At 39.4% G+C, this 15394-nt stretch overlaps 1 protein-coding gene across 15 annotated transcripts in view; it reads left to right on the forward strand.

Annotated features, from left to right (window-relative positions):
• Window positions 1-15394, forward strand: part of MCM9 (minichromosome maintenance 9 homologous recombination repair factor) — a 404677-nt gene that overhangs the window by 14329 nt on the left and 374954 nt on the right. For all 15 annotated transcript variants that reach the window (XR_011388551.1, XR_011388552.1, XR_011388553.1 and 12 more), the window contains exons 3-7: window positions 1682-1998; window positions 4130-4211; window positions 8484-8684; window positions 13559-13684; window positions 15101-15220. Coding sequence is in view for 12 of the 15 variants with exons in the window: in XM_051855376.2 (XP_051711336.1) it covers window positions 1682-1998; window positions 4130-4211; window positions 8484-8684; window positions 13559-13684; window positions 15101-15220 (846 nt within the window). In the remaining 3 variants the exon portion in view is untranslated. The remainder of the gene's footprint in view (window positions 1-1681; window positions 1999-4129; window positions 4212-8483; window positions 8685-13558; window positions 13685-15100; window positions 15221-15394) is intronic.

Here is a 15394-nt window from a genome sequence, read left to right on the forward strand (position 1 = left end):
TTTTAGCATAATTTTTTCTAGATCTGTAAAGGATGTCATTGGTGTTTTGATTAGGATTATGTTGAATCTGTAAATTGCTTTTGCTAGTATGGACATTTTGATAATATTAATTGTTTGAGTCCATGAACATGGAAGATTTTTCCATTCTTTTGTCTTTTCTTTCTTTCTTTAATGTTTTGTAGTTTTCATCATAGAGCTCTTTCACTTCCTGGGTTAAATGTATTCTAAGTTATTTAATTTTTTTTTGTAACTATTGTGAATGGAATTGATCTTAGAAGTTTTTTTTCAGGCATGGCAACTGCGTTTACAAGGCTATGAATTTTTGTATGTTAATTTTATTCCTACCTCTTTACCAAACTCTTATGAGTTTCAATAGTCTCTTAAGGAACATTCCTCTACATAGTCAAGGCAATTTATGACAAACCCACAGCTAGCATCTTACTGAATGAAGGAAAGTTGGAAGGATTTCCACTAAGATTGGAACCAGACAAGGATGTGCACTCTCACCATTGCTATTCAATATAGTCCTGGCAATTTTAGCCAGAGCCATCATGCAAGAAGAAGAAATCAAGGGGATACATATTGGAAAGGAGGAAATCAAATTATCCCTATTTGCAGATGACAAGATTCTATGTATAGGGGAACTTAAAGACTCCACTAAGAGACTATTGGACTCAGAAGAGTTTGATAAAGTGGCAGGAGAAACAAGGTTTTTAAAGGATAAGGTGATGCTATGGGAAAACTTCTAAGTAATTCAAAGTTTGAAAACTCTGAGACTTATGTATTAAACTCTGAACCTAACTTAAAGAGGTGAGTACCTCACCATGTGAAACTGGTCATTATGCTGCGTTCTCTTTATCACTGTTTTTTGCAGACTTCTAAAAGAATCATCTGTTGGTTTTATGTGTGGCAAACAGCACTATATTCTTTGTTAAATGAGGTTAAATTTGTGTAACACATTTAGATCCTAGTAAAACAGAGGTAATCTGCTTTTTTTTTTTTCCCCTAGGCTTGAGATTGTGCCCTATTTCAAGACCACAGTGCCTGCCATGGCTTACCAATCATACAAATAATGGATTTTCTCTAGATGGCACTGCTGTCCTGTAGGCTGTCTTTTTTAAAATTTTTTTTATGATTTATTTATTTATTTGAAAGTCAGAGTTAACAGAGAGAGAGAGAAATCTTCCATCTGTTTATTCACTCCCCAAATGTCTGCAATGGCCAAAGCTGGGCTGATCCAAAGCCAGTAGTCAACAGCTTCTTCTGTGTCCCCTTCATGGGTACAGTGGCCCAAGGATTTGGGCCATGTTCTGCCACTTTCCCAGGCACATTCGCAGGGAACTGGTTCAGAAGTGGAGCAGCTGGGATTCAAACCAGGGCCCATATAGGATGTTCGCGCTGCAGGCGGTGGCTTGACCTGTTAGCCACAGTGCCAGCGTTGGTAATCTGCATTTAAAGTTCTGGTTATTATGGCATGTAGATATGTCCTCTTAAAAAACCACATATACTTATTTGAAATATTTTTTTAATTTAGTCAGTGAACTTGTTTTTCATGAAAGTCAAACACTAAGTGTGTTTTATCCTAAAATTGTACTTTATCTCTTAGGATGTATGTGTATAGTATATTCTGTGGAGTTAAATCTTGATAGGTAATTTGATGCCAGTTTGTTTTCTCTGTCAGGTTTGCCTGTCTGTCCTGAGCTGGTGAGAGAGCATATCCCTAAAACCAAGGATGTGGGACATTTTTTATCTGTCACTGGGACCGTGATTCGAACAAGTCTGGTGAAGGTGCTGGAGTTTGAACGGGATTACATGTGTAACAAATGCAAGCATGTATTTGCAGTCAGTGCTGACTTTGAGCAGTATTATACCTTCTGCCGACCATCCTCCTGTCCCAGCTTGGAGAGCTGTGATTCCTCAAAGTTTACTTGCCTCTCAGGCTTGTCTTCATCTCCAACCAGGTGTAGAGATTACCAGGAAATCAAAATTCAGGAACAGGTAAACGATCAAATAAACTGAGAAAAATAATGAATTGAAGAAGTGGCTTCCAGCTATGAGCAAATTGTTAGGAGGGGGAAACTCAGCATGGATATAGATATACTTGTGTAATCCCCTGGGAGGAGACCAGCTTGAAGTTGTTCCCACATGTATCAGGTTGTAGTCTTAGATGCCACCTTTTTAGATAGAGCACTGACAAGGAGGTTGTGTATGGAATGATTTAATAATTGATTATGTTAAAGAAGTGAATAGTTAAAATGTGTAAACTAGCTGTTCTTAACTAAGGGATAGGAAGAAAATTATTAACTGTCGTTAACAGTTGTAATGAACATTGTTTAACAAATGGGAATGAACCCGATTTTCCCATAACTTGCAGCTCAAACACAAAGGTTTACTTTTTTTTTTTTTGACAGGCAGAGTATAGTGTGAGAGAAGAGACAGAGAGAAAGGTCTTCCTTTGCCGTTGGTTCACCCTCCAATGGCCGCTGCTGCTGGCGCGCTGCGGCCAGCACACCGCGCTGATCCAAAGCCAGGAGCCAGGTGCTTCTGCTGGTCTCCCATGGGGTGCAGGGCCCAAGCACTTGGGCCATCCTCCACTGCACTCCCGGGCCATAGCAGAGAGCTGGCCTGGAAGCGGGGCAACCGGGACAGAATCCGGCGCCCCGACCGGGACAAGAACCCGGTGTGCTGGCGCCGCTAGGTGGAGGATTAGCCTATTGAGCCACAGCGCCGACCTAAGGTTTACTCTTAATTTAAAATAAGTAGGAGATCTGTAGTGCAAGACTAGCATGTAGGCCCCTCAGAGTCAAGGACTCCATTGTCTTTCTGTTAAACCATCCTGAATGTATGGCTTCTATGCTTATGGTTGTCTGCAGCCCACGATAGTGGTTGCAGCTCCATCATATCTGTGATCTAGTGAGAGAATATGAAAAAGAGATAGGCGGAAGTGCCAGCCACCTCACCAAGTCTCCATTTAAGTGGTTATCTCTATATGCCTGTTTAAATCTCACTGGCCAGAACATGATCATGTAACCCCATGAAGGTACATGCAAACCAGAAAAGGAGACTTCTTTTACTAGGCACCAGCCGGCATGGAGAAAAAGCAACAACAGGGTTTTGTTTCTGAGGGATTGGGTGATTTGTCCCAGGTTGTGAGACAAGAGGTCAGGAAAGAAATGCTTCTCTTTTTATAGGTGAGTAACTTTGCCATTATGTTTAGTAGTTAGAGCATAACTACATCCCCAAAGGATTATATTTGGAGACATTTTTCCATATGGTGCTTTTATTTTACTCAAGTTTTAATGAATTCTTAAATAATATGTACAATTTTCAAGAACATTTCCTTTTTTTTTTTTTTTTAGATTTATTTATTTATTTGAAAGTAAGAGTTACCCAGAGAGAGGAGAGGCAGAGAGAGAGAGAGAGAGGGAGGGAGGGAGATAGGGGGAGGTCTTCCATCCGATGGTTCACTCCCCAATTAGCTGCAACGGCCGGAGCTGTGCCGATCTGGAGCCAGGAGCTTCTTCCGGGCCTCCCACGTGGGTGCAGGGGCCCAAGGACTTGATCCATCTTCTACAGCTTTCCCAGGCCATAGCAGAGAGCTGGATCGGAAGTGGAGCAGTCAAGTCTCAAACTGGTGCCCATATGGGATGTCAGCACTTCAGGCCAGGGCATTAGCCTGTTGCACCACAGTGCTGGCCCCCAAGAACATTTCCTTAAATCTTCACATTATTGGGGCCGGTGCCGTGGCTCACTTGGTTAATCCTCTGCCTGCGGCACCAGCATCCCATATGGGTGCTGGGTTCTAGTCCTGGTTGCTCCTCTTCCAGTCCTTCTCTCTGCTGGGCTCCTGCACCCGCATGGGAGACCAGGAAGAAGCACTTGGCTCCTGGCTTTGGATCGGCGCAGCGCCGGCTGTTGCAGCCAATTGGGGAGTGAACCAACAGAAGGAAGACCTTTCTCTCTGTCTCTCTCTCTCTCTGTAACTTTACCTGTCAAATAAAATTTTAAAAAAATCTTCACATTATTAAAGTGTATAGTAATGCCAGAGAAATGGAAAAAATAATTTCAAGTACTAAGCTTTTAGATACTTAGTATGTCTTTGATTATACTCTTTTCTTTTCCTTGCTAGGTTCAAAAGCTGTCTGTTGGAAGTATTCCAAGATCTATGAAGGTTATCCTGGAAGATGACTTAGTAGACAGTTGCAAATCTGGTAAGAAAGAACTTTTGTTAGCTTGTATGGGAGGTTCTGAAATACTAATTAGGAAAAGCCACTTTTTATTTTCTGAAAGTTATTGTTACAGGATTGTAGAGGCTTGATTCCTTACTTTAAGAATAGAGATGTAGCCTGGAGGGGAGAGATGACAACAGGAAAGAGAGCTGAGCTGGAACTTAGAGCTTGTGTTATAGATGAAGAACTTGACTTGCCCAAGGGCACTTAGTTAAGTGGCAGAATTGGCACATGAATCCAGATCCACTGACTTCTAATCCAGGGCTTTCTTCAGGGCATTGTAGAATAACAGCAAGACTTTTAAACAGTTTAGAGGATTTAGTGGATATGCATATAAAATGAATCAGAGGATATGACTCTACTACAGAGTAGAGTCCTATTGGTGTCCAGAAGAAAGAAGGTGACTGTTCTTTGCTATGGTGCTGGCGACACCACAACAGGAGCCACATTCATTTTGAACATGAAAATATCCTTTGATAGAGAAAAAGATGGTTTCATGCAATTATTCTAAACTAAATTCACTCTGTACTGAAAAATAAATTAAAAAAAAAAAAAAGATTTAGTTATTTGAAAGGTAGAGTTTCCGAGAAAGAGGGAGATACAGAGAGAAAGAGAAGTCTTCCATCTGCTGGTTCACTCCCCCCAAATGGCCATAATGGCCAGAGCTGGCCTGGCCAAGACCAGGAGCCAGGAGCTTCTTCTGGGTGTTCCACATGGGTGCAGGGCCCAAGCACTTGGGACACCTTTCACTGCTTTCCTACGTGCATTAACTGTGGGATCAGAAGTAGAGCAGTCAGGGCTTGAACAGGTACCCATATGGGATACCAGCACTTCAGGTAGCAACTTAACCCTCTATGCCACAATGCCAGCCCCTGAAAAATAAATGGTAAGCTATTTTTCTTTTGAATGTTATTAATAATAAAGGATGTCATTAATAATGAAGCAGTCTGTTAACAGCTATTTTTAAACATATCCATTGCTCCAAACCTCTATGGGAATCTTAAGACATAAATGGTATCATTCTTTCCCTTTATAATTTACCAGCTGGTGAGGAACCAGTTTGAAATATGAGGAGTAGTAATATTGGAGGTGATGTACTGATACCTGTCTGTGCAGCAGGAGTTCAGAAATGGGTCTCACTGGGGATGGCTGTGGAAGTTAAGATGCTGCAGTACATAGAGGGTCACAAAGAGATTGTTTTGCTTAAAAGTAAGAATGTTAATAGTAGTTTTTATATATTTACTGCAGAAAAATATGTATGTTTAACATGACTACTGCCTGAGATTATTATGTATCCCATAATTGTTCTGATAATCATATGAATCTGCTGTTCAATAAATATTTGAGTAAATGAAAAAAATGCATAGTAGAGGATTTTAAATGAATTGTGATGTTAAATTGGTTTAATAATAGCTAATATTTGAGTACTTACTATGTTCTCAGTGTTGAATTAATTTACATACAGTGTCTGACCAAATTCTCACCATAGTCCTGTGATGTAAATATAGTTATTACCATTTTTTGTGGGTCAATAAATAGGCTCAGGATAATTGGGTAATTTCCGCTAGGTGACATAAGCAGTGAGCAGCGGAACTGGGATTTAAATCTTGTGTGATGAGTGTGTGCCCTCTTGGCCTGTCTCTGTGGTACTCTACATTTCCCACAGAATCATTGCCAATTAAAGTCAGATTAGAAATATTGGGTGCTGTATGTTCAGTTCCTCATTTAACTTATGTAGAAACAACCTAAATAAAATCCATTAGAATGACCATAATAGAAAACTGTTTCTGATAAATTCTTATATATAAACTTGCGCAATAATTTTTATCTAAAAGATGTGGGCAGACAGTATAGTAAATTATCATTATTTCTAATTTGGTTTGAAAACCATCCAAGCAGTGGTTTCAGAAAAATACTGGAAACATGTATAAAGCCCCTATTTGCTGTGTTGGTCACATTTACTATGAAGCTGCCTGTAGCTGGAAATGGGTCTTTTGTTCTGTGCATTGGCACCACCAGTTCCACACATTTAGCATTTGTGGAATACTTTTCTTAAGGAAATTTAAAAAATTCGCAGATTACTTATATACATATTGGAATTCAGGGAGTAAAAGGCATTTTGCATCAATAAACAACATAAAGTTGGCATAAAGGTTTGGAAATGAAGAATTGCCTGTTAGTTTTGAGACAGTGTTTATTGTGCAAAATATAAATACCAGGGGGCCAACATTGTGTCATAGCTGGTAAAGCCATTGCCTGCAATGCCAGCATCCCTGTGGGTGCCAGTTTGTGTCCCGATTGCTCCACTGCCAATCCAGCTCCTTGCCAGTAGCCTGGAAAAAGCAGTGGAAGATTACCCAAATACTTGAGCCCCTGCCATCCACTTGGGAGACCTGGAAGAAGCTCTGGGCTTCAGCTTGTCCCAGCCCTTGCCATTGCGGCCATCTGGGAAGTAAACCAGTGGATGGGAGATCAATCTCTATTTCTCCCACTCTCTGTAAATCTGACTTTCAAATAAAAAATCTTTAGATATATATATAATAAATCAAAATTGGGTTTGGGGTATATCCAACATTCTGTGTTCAAGATGACAGTTTGAGAGGACTAGGATTATGGTGTGTTTTTGTTTTGTTTTGTTTTTTCTGATTTAGGCCCCTTTTCTCTAGTACCAAAGTACTGAATGGCAAGCACTTAGATATGCAAACTTGTTAATAGATGCATTGCATTATAATAATAAGCAGATGCCAGTGCTTGGGGAATATGCCTCTAAACTATCCAAGACCTCTTAGAAAAATGTATGAAAGAAGATATTCATTCCTTTCTTAGCTCTTTCTTTGGTTGACCAAAAAAAAAAAAAGGCAGTTGGTAAAACATTAAAGATTGTGGTAAGTAAAAATTAACATGTACATGTACAAAACTTAAACTGAGGGGCTGGCGCTGTGGCGCAGGAAGTTAAGCTGCCTTCTGCAGTGCTAGCATCCCATATGGCCATTTTGTTGCCATCACCTATAGTAAAAATGGATTTCTTCTGTGCCTGCTCCTTAGAATCAATAGTTCCTTATTCAAAACAGGAAGAGAATATGTTTGACAGGTAGAATAAAGGTCATGCACTCACATCATACATGAAAGGTGTCCTGGAGGGGCCCGTGTTGTGGTGTAGCAGGTTAAGATTCCACCTGCTGTGCCAGCATCTGGTTTGAGCACCAGTTCATATCCCAGCTGCTCCACTTCTGACCTGGTTCCCTGCTACCGGCCTGGGAAAAGCAATGGAGAATGATCCAAGTGTTTGGGCCTCTGTACCCATATGGTAGACCCAAATGAAGTTCCAATCTTTGTCCTGGCCATTTGGGACCATTTGGAGAGTGAACCAGTGGATGGAAGGCCTCTCTTTTTCTCTCCTTTCTCTCTGTAACTCTTTCAAATAAAACAAATAAATCTTAAAACAAAACAAAACAAAACAAAACAAAACCTTAAACTGGAAACTGGATGCTAGTCACTTTTTTTTTTTTTTTTTTTTTTTTTTTTTTTTTTTTTTTTTTTTTTGACAGGCAGAGTGAGAGAGAGAGAGAGAGAGAGAAAGGTCTTCCTTTGCCGTTGGTTCACCCTCCAATGGCCGCCGCGGCCGGCGCGCTGCAGCCAGCACACCGTGCTGATCCGATGGCGGGAGCCAGGAGCCAGGTGCTTTTCCTGGTCTCCCATGTGGGTGCAGGGCCCAAGCACCTGGGCCATCCTCCACTGCACTCCCTGGCCACAGCAGAGGGCTGGCCTGGAAGAGGGGCAACCGGGACAGAATCCGGCGCCCCGACCGGGACTAGAACCCGGTGTGCCGGCGCCGCTAGGCGGAGGATTAGCCTAGTGAGCCGTGGCGCCACACCAAAATGATTATAGTCTAGCCTGCAATTCCCACATTTCTTCTCTAAATGAGAATTAAATGGTTAGACTCTTAAAAGGATGAACATTTAACCCAATGTAACAATGATGAATAAACAACAAGTAAACTTTTCCCAACGAAAGGTAATTTGATGTGATTATCAAAAATCAGATTAAAAAAAGAAAAATGCTGGTTTCAGCTTTTAACTATATGGATACCACTGCCTAAAGAAAAATTCTTTTGCCCCTAAATTTGTTTTCAGGTGAGTGTACGCTCTCTAAACCCTAGTAACGGAGTGGTTTATCTCATTCCTTTTCATGCATTCAAGTCTCTGCCTGGCATGTAGGATGATACTGCTGTACTCACTTGGTACTTTTTCACAGGTGATGACCTCACTATTTATGGAGTCGTAATGCAACGTTGGAAGCCCTTTCAACAAGATGTGCGCTGTGAAGTGGAGATAGTCTTGAAAGCCAATTACGTCCAAGTAAATAATGAGCAGTCCTCGGGGGTTATCATGGATGAGGAGGTTCGGAAAGAATTTGAAGATTTTTGGGAATACTATAAGAGTGATCCTTTTGCAGGTTTGTGATTAAAGGCATGAAGCTGATAGTTTTAATGGCATTACATTTTAGATATGATGTATTTGGGATCGGCCTTGCATGCTATATAATTCAATGGCTGTGTACAAAGGGGAGTAGCGTCAGTCAGTGCCTCTAACTATATTCTTCCTTTGAAGATAAAGAGAAAGCTGTCATTCACTGGCATACCCCCAAATGCCTGAAGTGGCTAGACAGCTGAAGCCAGGAGCTGTGAACTCAAAACAGGTATCTCACATGAGTGGTGGGAACTCAATTACTTGAGCTGTCACTGCTGCCTTTCTGGGTCTGCATTAGCAGAAAGATGAAGTCAGGAGCTGCAGATGGGAAGTGAACCCAGATACTCCAGTGTGGATCATGGGTATCTTAGCCAGTTCTTAAGCACTAGGCCAAACACGCAACCCTGGCATAGTCTTTTTCTACTTAGAGATCTTTCTGGAGATATTTCATTTCTGTTATTTTAAATACTTGTTATATGGCCAAAACAGTTTCAAGGTTTCCTACCTTCTTTATCAATTTAAAATGCAGTTCCTCTTTAAAAAGGCAAAAATCATCCTATGATGAAATCTCTCAGTTAAAGCTGTCAATCCTTTTCTGATGTATTTTCAGTACTAAAGACAGTTTCACCTATTTTAGCTGTAGATGTTAAAATAGAGAATAGGAAAGAAGTGATCAGAGACAGAAGATACAGAGAATTAGCTGTGTCATCACAGCAGAAATTTTGATGGTGACAATAAAATGTAATTACTTAGAATAAAACATCTCAGGCTTTGGGTTTGCAATGGTTTTTATTGAAAAATCCCAAATGTATAAAACATCAATTAAATCTTCAAATGCTTGTTTTCATTCTTCCTTGGAGGTATCCTTTGAGAAAAACAAACTGAAGCCAGTTATAGACTATTTCTAGTAAACATTACTGTTAGTCTTTTTAAATATTTATTTATTTATTTATTTTGAGAGGCAGACTAAGACAGACCTCCCATCCACAGGCTCACTTCTCAGATAACCACAATGGCTGGGACTGGGCCAGGCTGAAGCTGGGAACTGGAAATTGAGTCCAGGTCTTTAGGTGAATGGCAAGAACCTATTGCTCCTGCCTCTCAGAGTATGAATTAGCAGGAAACTAAGATAGGAGTTGGAGCTGAGTATCAAAGTATCTTATGGATGATTTTATACTTAAATTATATGCTGAACTAGAAAGATATTATTTCATAAAATAATTTGCTTAAATAAATGGGTACGTGTGTGCAGCACATGCATAGCAGTTAACTGGTCTTCTTTTTAAAATCTAGTATACAAAGAACCTAAAGTTTTCTACATTGAGGCTTAATAAAGAAGCACAGTAAGAATCACATATATTTTCAAGTGGGGTTTTCAACTGAAAGTAGTTTCTTACAGTCAGGTCCTTATAAAAATCTGTTTAACTCCTAGTCCCTGTCATTCCTTATTCATTCAATTCTACCTTGTAACACTCAAGGAAACCCATCATACCATCCAAACCAGAGCTTCAGAAGCACTTTGTGCTGGTAAGTTAATTAGAAAGCTTATTAGATAAAAGAAAGAATAAACTTGTAAGAAATATAAGTAGGAAGGTAGCAAGAAAATTAGGCAACATTGTTTCTTTTTTAAAGATTTATTTAATTGTTTTGAAAGAGTTACAGGGAGCGATGGAAAGAGAGATCAAGAGAAAGAGAGAGCTAGCAACAGAATCTTCCATCTACTAGTTCACTCCCCAGATGGCTGCTATGGCCAGGGCTGGACCAGGCTGAAGGCAGGAGCCAGAAGCTAGAAGCTTCTTCCAAGTCTCCCATGTGGGTGGCAGTAACCCAAACATTTAGGCCATCTTCTGCTGCTCTTCTCAGGCCATATGTGGGGAACTGGGTCAGAAGTGGAGCAGTGGGCCTCAACCCAGCACCCATGTGGGATGCCAGCATCACAGGCAGCAGTTTTACCTGCTGTGCCACAGTGTTGACCCTCACTTTTACAGGCAGCAGTTTTACCTGCTGTGCCACAGTGTTGACCCTCATTTTTCTTTTCAGTACCATTGAATTCTCCCTTAGTTTCTCTGTACCACCACTTGTATGCTGTATTTCACTATTTCAAAGTATACAAAGGTAAAGGTAGGGAACTGTATCCTATAGCCATCTTCATTTTGCCAGTCTAAAGGTGGAGATTGCTTCACTTCTCCTCTCAGAAGTTAAGCTGATGCATTAAAACCTGATATTGTGGATATTTGACTAGGGTAAGTTGGGGAATATTATTTTGATCTGCAGTGACCTAAGGGATCTCTTGACTCTAGTACTTAGATTCTGAATAAAAATTCAGATGTAGGAGATGGGATCTGTTGGGTCATCTGAACCTACTCTGGGATAGCTTAGATACTTTAGAGATACCAAGAGATTCTGTTTGTTGGGATAATTAGGCCACAGCCACATAACTGACATGGTACAGAATCTTAAATTTGGAGGCTGGGGTGACATTTACCCTAATATACTCTCTTCCATGAACAGTCATGGGAGCTTCGACTGCCATGATCCGACAAACAAGTTTTTTCAACTTAAAAAAACAAATATAGGATAATTACCCTTCCCTTTTGCTTTTCTCTGGCACCCCAGTCCTTCATAGAATTTCTTTCATGCTGGCTACAGTGTGAGGAACATTATGATCAGAATAAGCATATTCATTTAGGTAATAAAATAGTTAACAGTTAAGTAGCTCCTATGTGCCAGCTACTGTTTCGGTAAACTTATTAACTCTTTTAGTCTTCAACAGTTCTATATAATACCATTATTATCTCCATGGTACAAGTAAGGAAATGAAGACAGAGAGCTTAAGAAATTTGCCTAAGGTCCAACAGCTGGTAAATGATAGCACTGGGATTTGAACAGAGATGTGCCACCAAAGCCTGTGCTTTTTTATTGGGGTATGCTTTCTACCAGCACAACAGTCACTGAATCCATCTTCACTCAACAAAGCTAGTTCTTTAAATAAATTTTGGTGTGCATAACTTCCGGTCAGTTTTCCTTGTTCCCTTGTATGTCTAATCTCTATAGATTTGGGTCAGAATTTACCTACCTGCTCTCAGTTCTTATCTGCTTAAGATCTTTGACCTTTTTTCTTCTGGGCTTTCTACTTCAGGAAAGTAAGGGATTCCCTCTGACAGTGAACTTCCTGGATTTACTAAATCTTTCTTGTTCTCTTGTTCCTAAATTATTCTTTCTTCACCATTTTTGTCATCCCAAATCACATCACCATAGCTTAGTTGCCACCGAGTCAACTTTGATTCCTTACAAAAAGCAGCTTTTATGTATAGGGCCATAAATTGTGGAAAGCCTGGGTAGAATTTTGTAGATTAGGCTGGTGACTAAATGAAGTATCTACTTTATTCATGGATGGGATAGGCAGATTCTCAGATTTGGTGCTTTGGTATTTCTTAAAACAGAATTTAAAACAGTGGTACTCATCTATATAGAACACATATGCTCTTAAAACTGTATATGTGAAATAAATGAAATCTGTTCCCTTTAAATTTTAAACACACACACACACACACACACACATACAAATAGAATTCCAAGTCTGAAGCTTGGATTGCTAGGGTTGTAGTTTGCTGTGATCTTCTTCGGACTTTTATACTCCAGTAACTTATTCCAGAAGAAAAAATGTACCAAACTGCTCAGAGCAAATGCTGAACTGACTGGAAGGGAAAATTGATTTTGCTTCCCTTCCACTTTTGGAGAAACTCTTTGTGAGCTCCATCTGCTCACAAAGGTCCCTGCTCTTACAATCTAACTCCTCCTTTCTGAGACTGAACACCTCCTTCCTTTTATTTAGGGCACTGGGGGCAGGGGCCCAAGTACTTGAGCCATCTTCCACTGCTTTCTCAGGCAAATTATCAGGGAGCTAGATCAGAAGTGGAGCAGCCAAGACTCCAGGTGGCACCCATATGGGATGCCAGTGTTGCAGGTGGTGGTTTAATCCGCTGTACCACAATGCCTGCCCAATAAACATCATTTGGTTAATAATGCCATGAGGTGAAAAGTCTGCTTTTTATTTTTAAAGATTTATTTATTTATTTGAAAAAGTTACAGAGAGATGGAGAGAGATCCTTCTTCCATCTGCTGGTTTACTCCCCAGATGGCTGCAACCACTAGGGCTGGACCAGGCCAAAGCGAGGAGCCAGGACCTTCTTCCAGGTCTCCCACATAGGTAGCAGGGGCCCAGGCATTTGGGCCATCTTCCCTTGCTTTTCCCAGGCTGTTATCAGGGAGCTGGATCATAAGTGGAGCAGCTAGACACAAACAGCTGCCCATATGGGATGCCAGCATTGCAGGCAGTGACTTTACCCATTACACCATGATGCTGACCCCAAAAATCTTTATCCCTGGATGCTACCTTCTTAAATTTCGATAGCCATACTTTAAAAGGTACATAAAGGAATCTCCTTTTCTCCCTCATTATTACTTATGAGGAAAATTAATCCTTAAAATAATACTTGCTAGACTTTCTATGTGTATTGTGGTAAAATCACTCCAGTGGGTAGGAGACCTGAGAGAGTTCCAGGCTCCTGCCTTCACCCTAACCCAGCCCTGGCCATTGTGGCTATTTGAGGAACGAAAGAACAGACTGGAGATACCTCTCTAATTCTGCCAATTTCAAATAAATCAATAAATTTTAAAAAACACGTTTAGAACCAAAATAGTTATTCATTCCATTTAGTCTTTTGGAATTGTCCTCTTGATTGTTTCAGATGGTAGAAAAGGTATATTTATAGGAAAATGATCAGTTAGAATAGAAAGGGCACTTTCAGAAAAGATTTCTTAAAAATTGTTAACTTCTGATCTTTGTGCTTTCCATAGGAAGGAATGAAATACTGGCCAGTTTGTGCCCTCAGGTGTTTGGGATGTATCTAGTAAAGCTTGCCGTGGCCCTGGTCCTCGCTGGTGGGATTCAAAGGACTGATGCTACAGGAACACGGGTCAGAGGTTAGTGAAAAAATAATTTTGAGAAATGTTAATATACAGAAACAAGATTTTTTTTTCTTGATAAAAACTACTTGCTGAATTTTATTTTCCAAATGTAATATTTTTAAAGCTGTCATGTGTCTAAATATCTTACTTAGTCCAGCATCTGTATATTATAAGCTACTTTCTAGAATTCCAGAAAGACTCAATGGAATCTTAAGTTCTTCAATGGGTACATGCCAAGATAATTCAAATAGTAAAAAATGGATTTAAAATGTTTATTGTGGTGCAAAAAATTTTTGAAATATACACATAGATTTTTCATAATACTCATGTTCCATGAGCTCTTTCAAAACCCCTTGTATTTCTGTTCTAGTAAGGGTGCTGCAAGAAAATCTTTACATTTCTATTACTGTAAATGTTTTCCATTGGATCTCCAGTCAGTCCTGAAGAGGAATAGAATAGCAAGTACTGCTTAATGTCTTCAAGTCACAGCTCCCTATCAGTGATTGTTGGTATGTTTCTGTGACTGCTGCTCCCAGTCATCTGCTGATTTCCCTTCTGCTTAAATGTGCCAGTATGCCATCTGCCATGACTTGCTACTGTGGACCGGCCACACATTCGAGCAAGGATTACTCTGAGTGTGTAATTATGTCTGGATGGGAGAAAGCTCATGTGCAACTAACATAATTAACTGACTTGAATCTGGCATAAAGGTGGTTTATCATGGCCCTCAGGTGGACCATGATAACCAAAAGCCTAAATCAAAAGACAAAAAGGACATTATTGTAATCAAACTGTTGGTAGGGACTCAAAATAGTAAGTATTAAGTTTGTGTGTATTATGTTTTGTAACCTGTTTGCAGGGTACTCTGCTAAATATTCAGGTCAAATAAGGGTTTCCTATTGATACATTTGTAAAATACTTGAGCATTACTGAAGAGATTTGTTTGATTAGTAAGATAATGCACCTACATACCATGGGATATTCATGTTCATTTGAGAGTACTTTTAAAATAAGGTCCCCTAACAATTCTAAGTGCTTAGATAAAAATAGAATAAAATCTTGTATGATTTATATGGAAAACTTTAATCACTATAGTTTGGAATTTAAAAACAGATTAAATTGAACTTTATAAGCCAAAATTTTTAAAATGTTAAACACAGACTTAAACATCTGGAAATAACATATAGCCTATTATAATTTAGATTTTAAATATCACATGCAGTAATCAATTAAAGATTGTATTTATGACAGTTAATTTCTAAAGATTTTCTAATTAAATTCTTCCTCAAACCACTTTATATAGCAAAAATATTATATATAAAATAAATTGTGTTGGCATTCCAAGCGGACTATTTTCTTTCTAATTATACCTTATTCACAGGTCATTTATAGAAATTGAAAATGTCAAAGATTTACTTATTCTTATTCTAGGTGAATCTCATCTTTTATTGGTTGGGGATCCCGGGACAGGGAAATCTCAATTCCTCAAATACGCAGCAAAGATTACACCAAGATCTGTGCTGACCACAGGAATCGGATCTACTAGTGCAGGTATTTTCCATGACAGTTTCAACTATTTTAACATTACTACAGAAGCTAACACAGTAGTTTTCTTCTTAAGGAAAAAAAAATCACCTATAATAGGATAATTTTGAAAGTTACTGTCAAAAATGAAGGAAATAGGTATTGTGGCTTTTGTGTCTCTAAGAAATATTTTTTAAAGTA

The sequence above is a fragment of the Oryctolagus cuniculus genome, chromosome 5, assembly GCF_964237555.1.
Source record: "Oryctolagus cuniculus chromosome 5, mOryCun1.1, whole genome shotgun sequence".
Classification (NCBI taxonomy): domain Eukaryota; kingdom Metazoa; phylum Chordata; class Mammalia; order Lagomorpha; family Leporidae; genus Oryctolagus; species Oryctolagus cuniculus.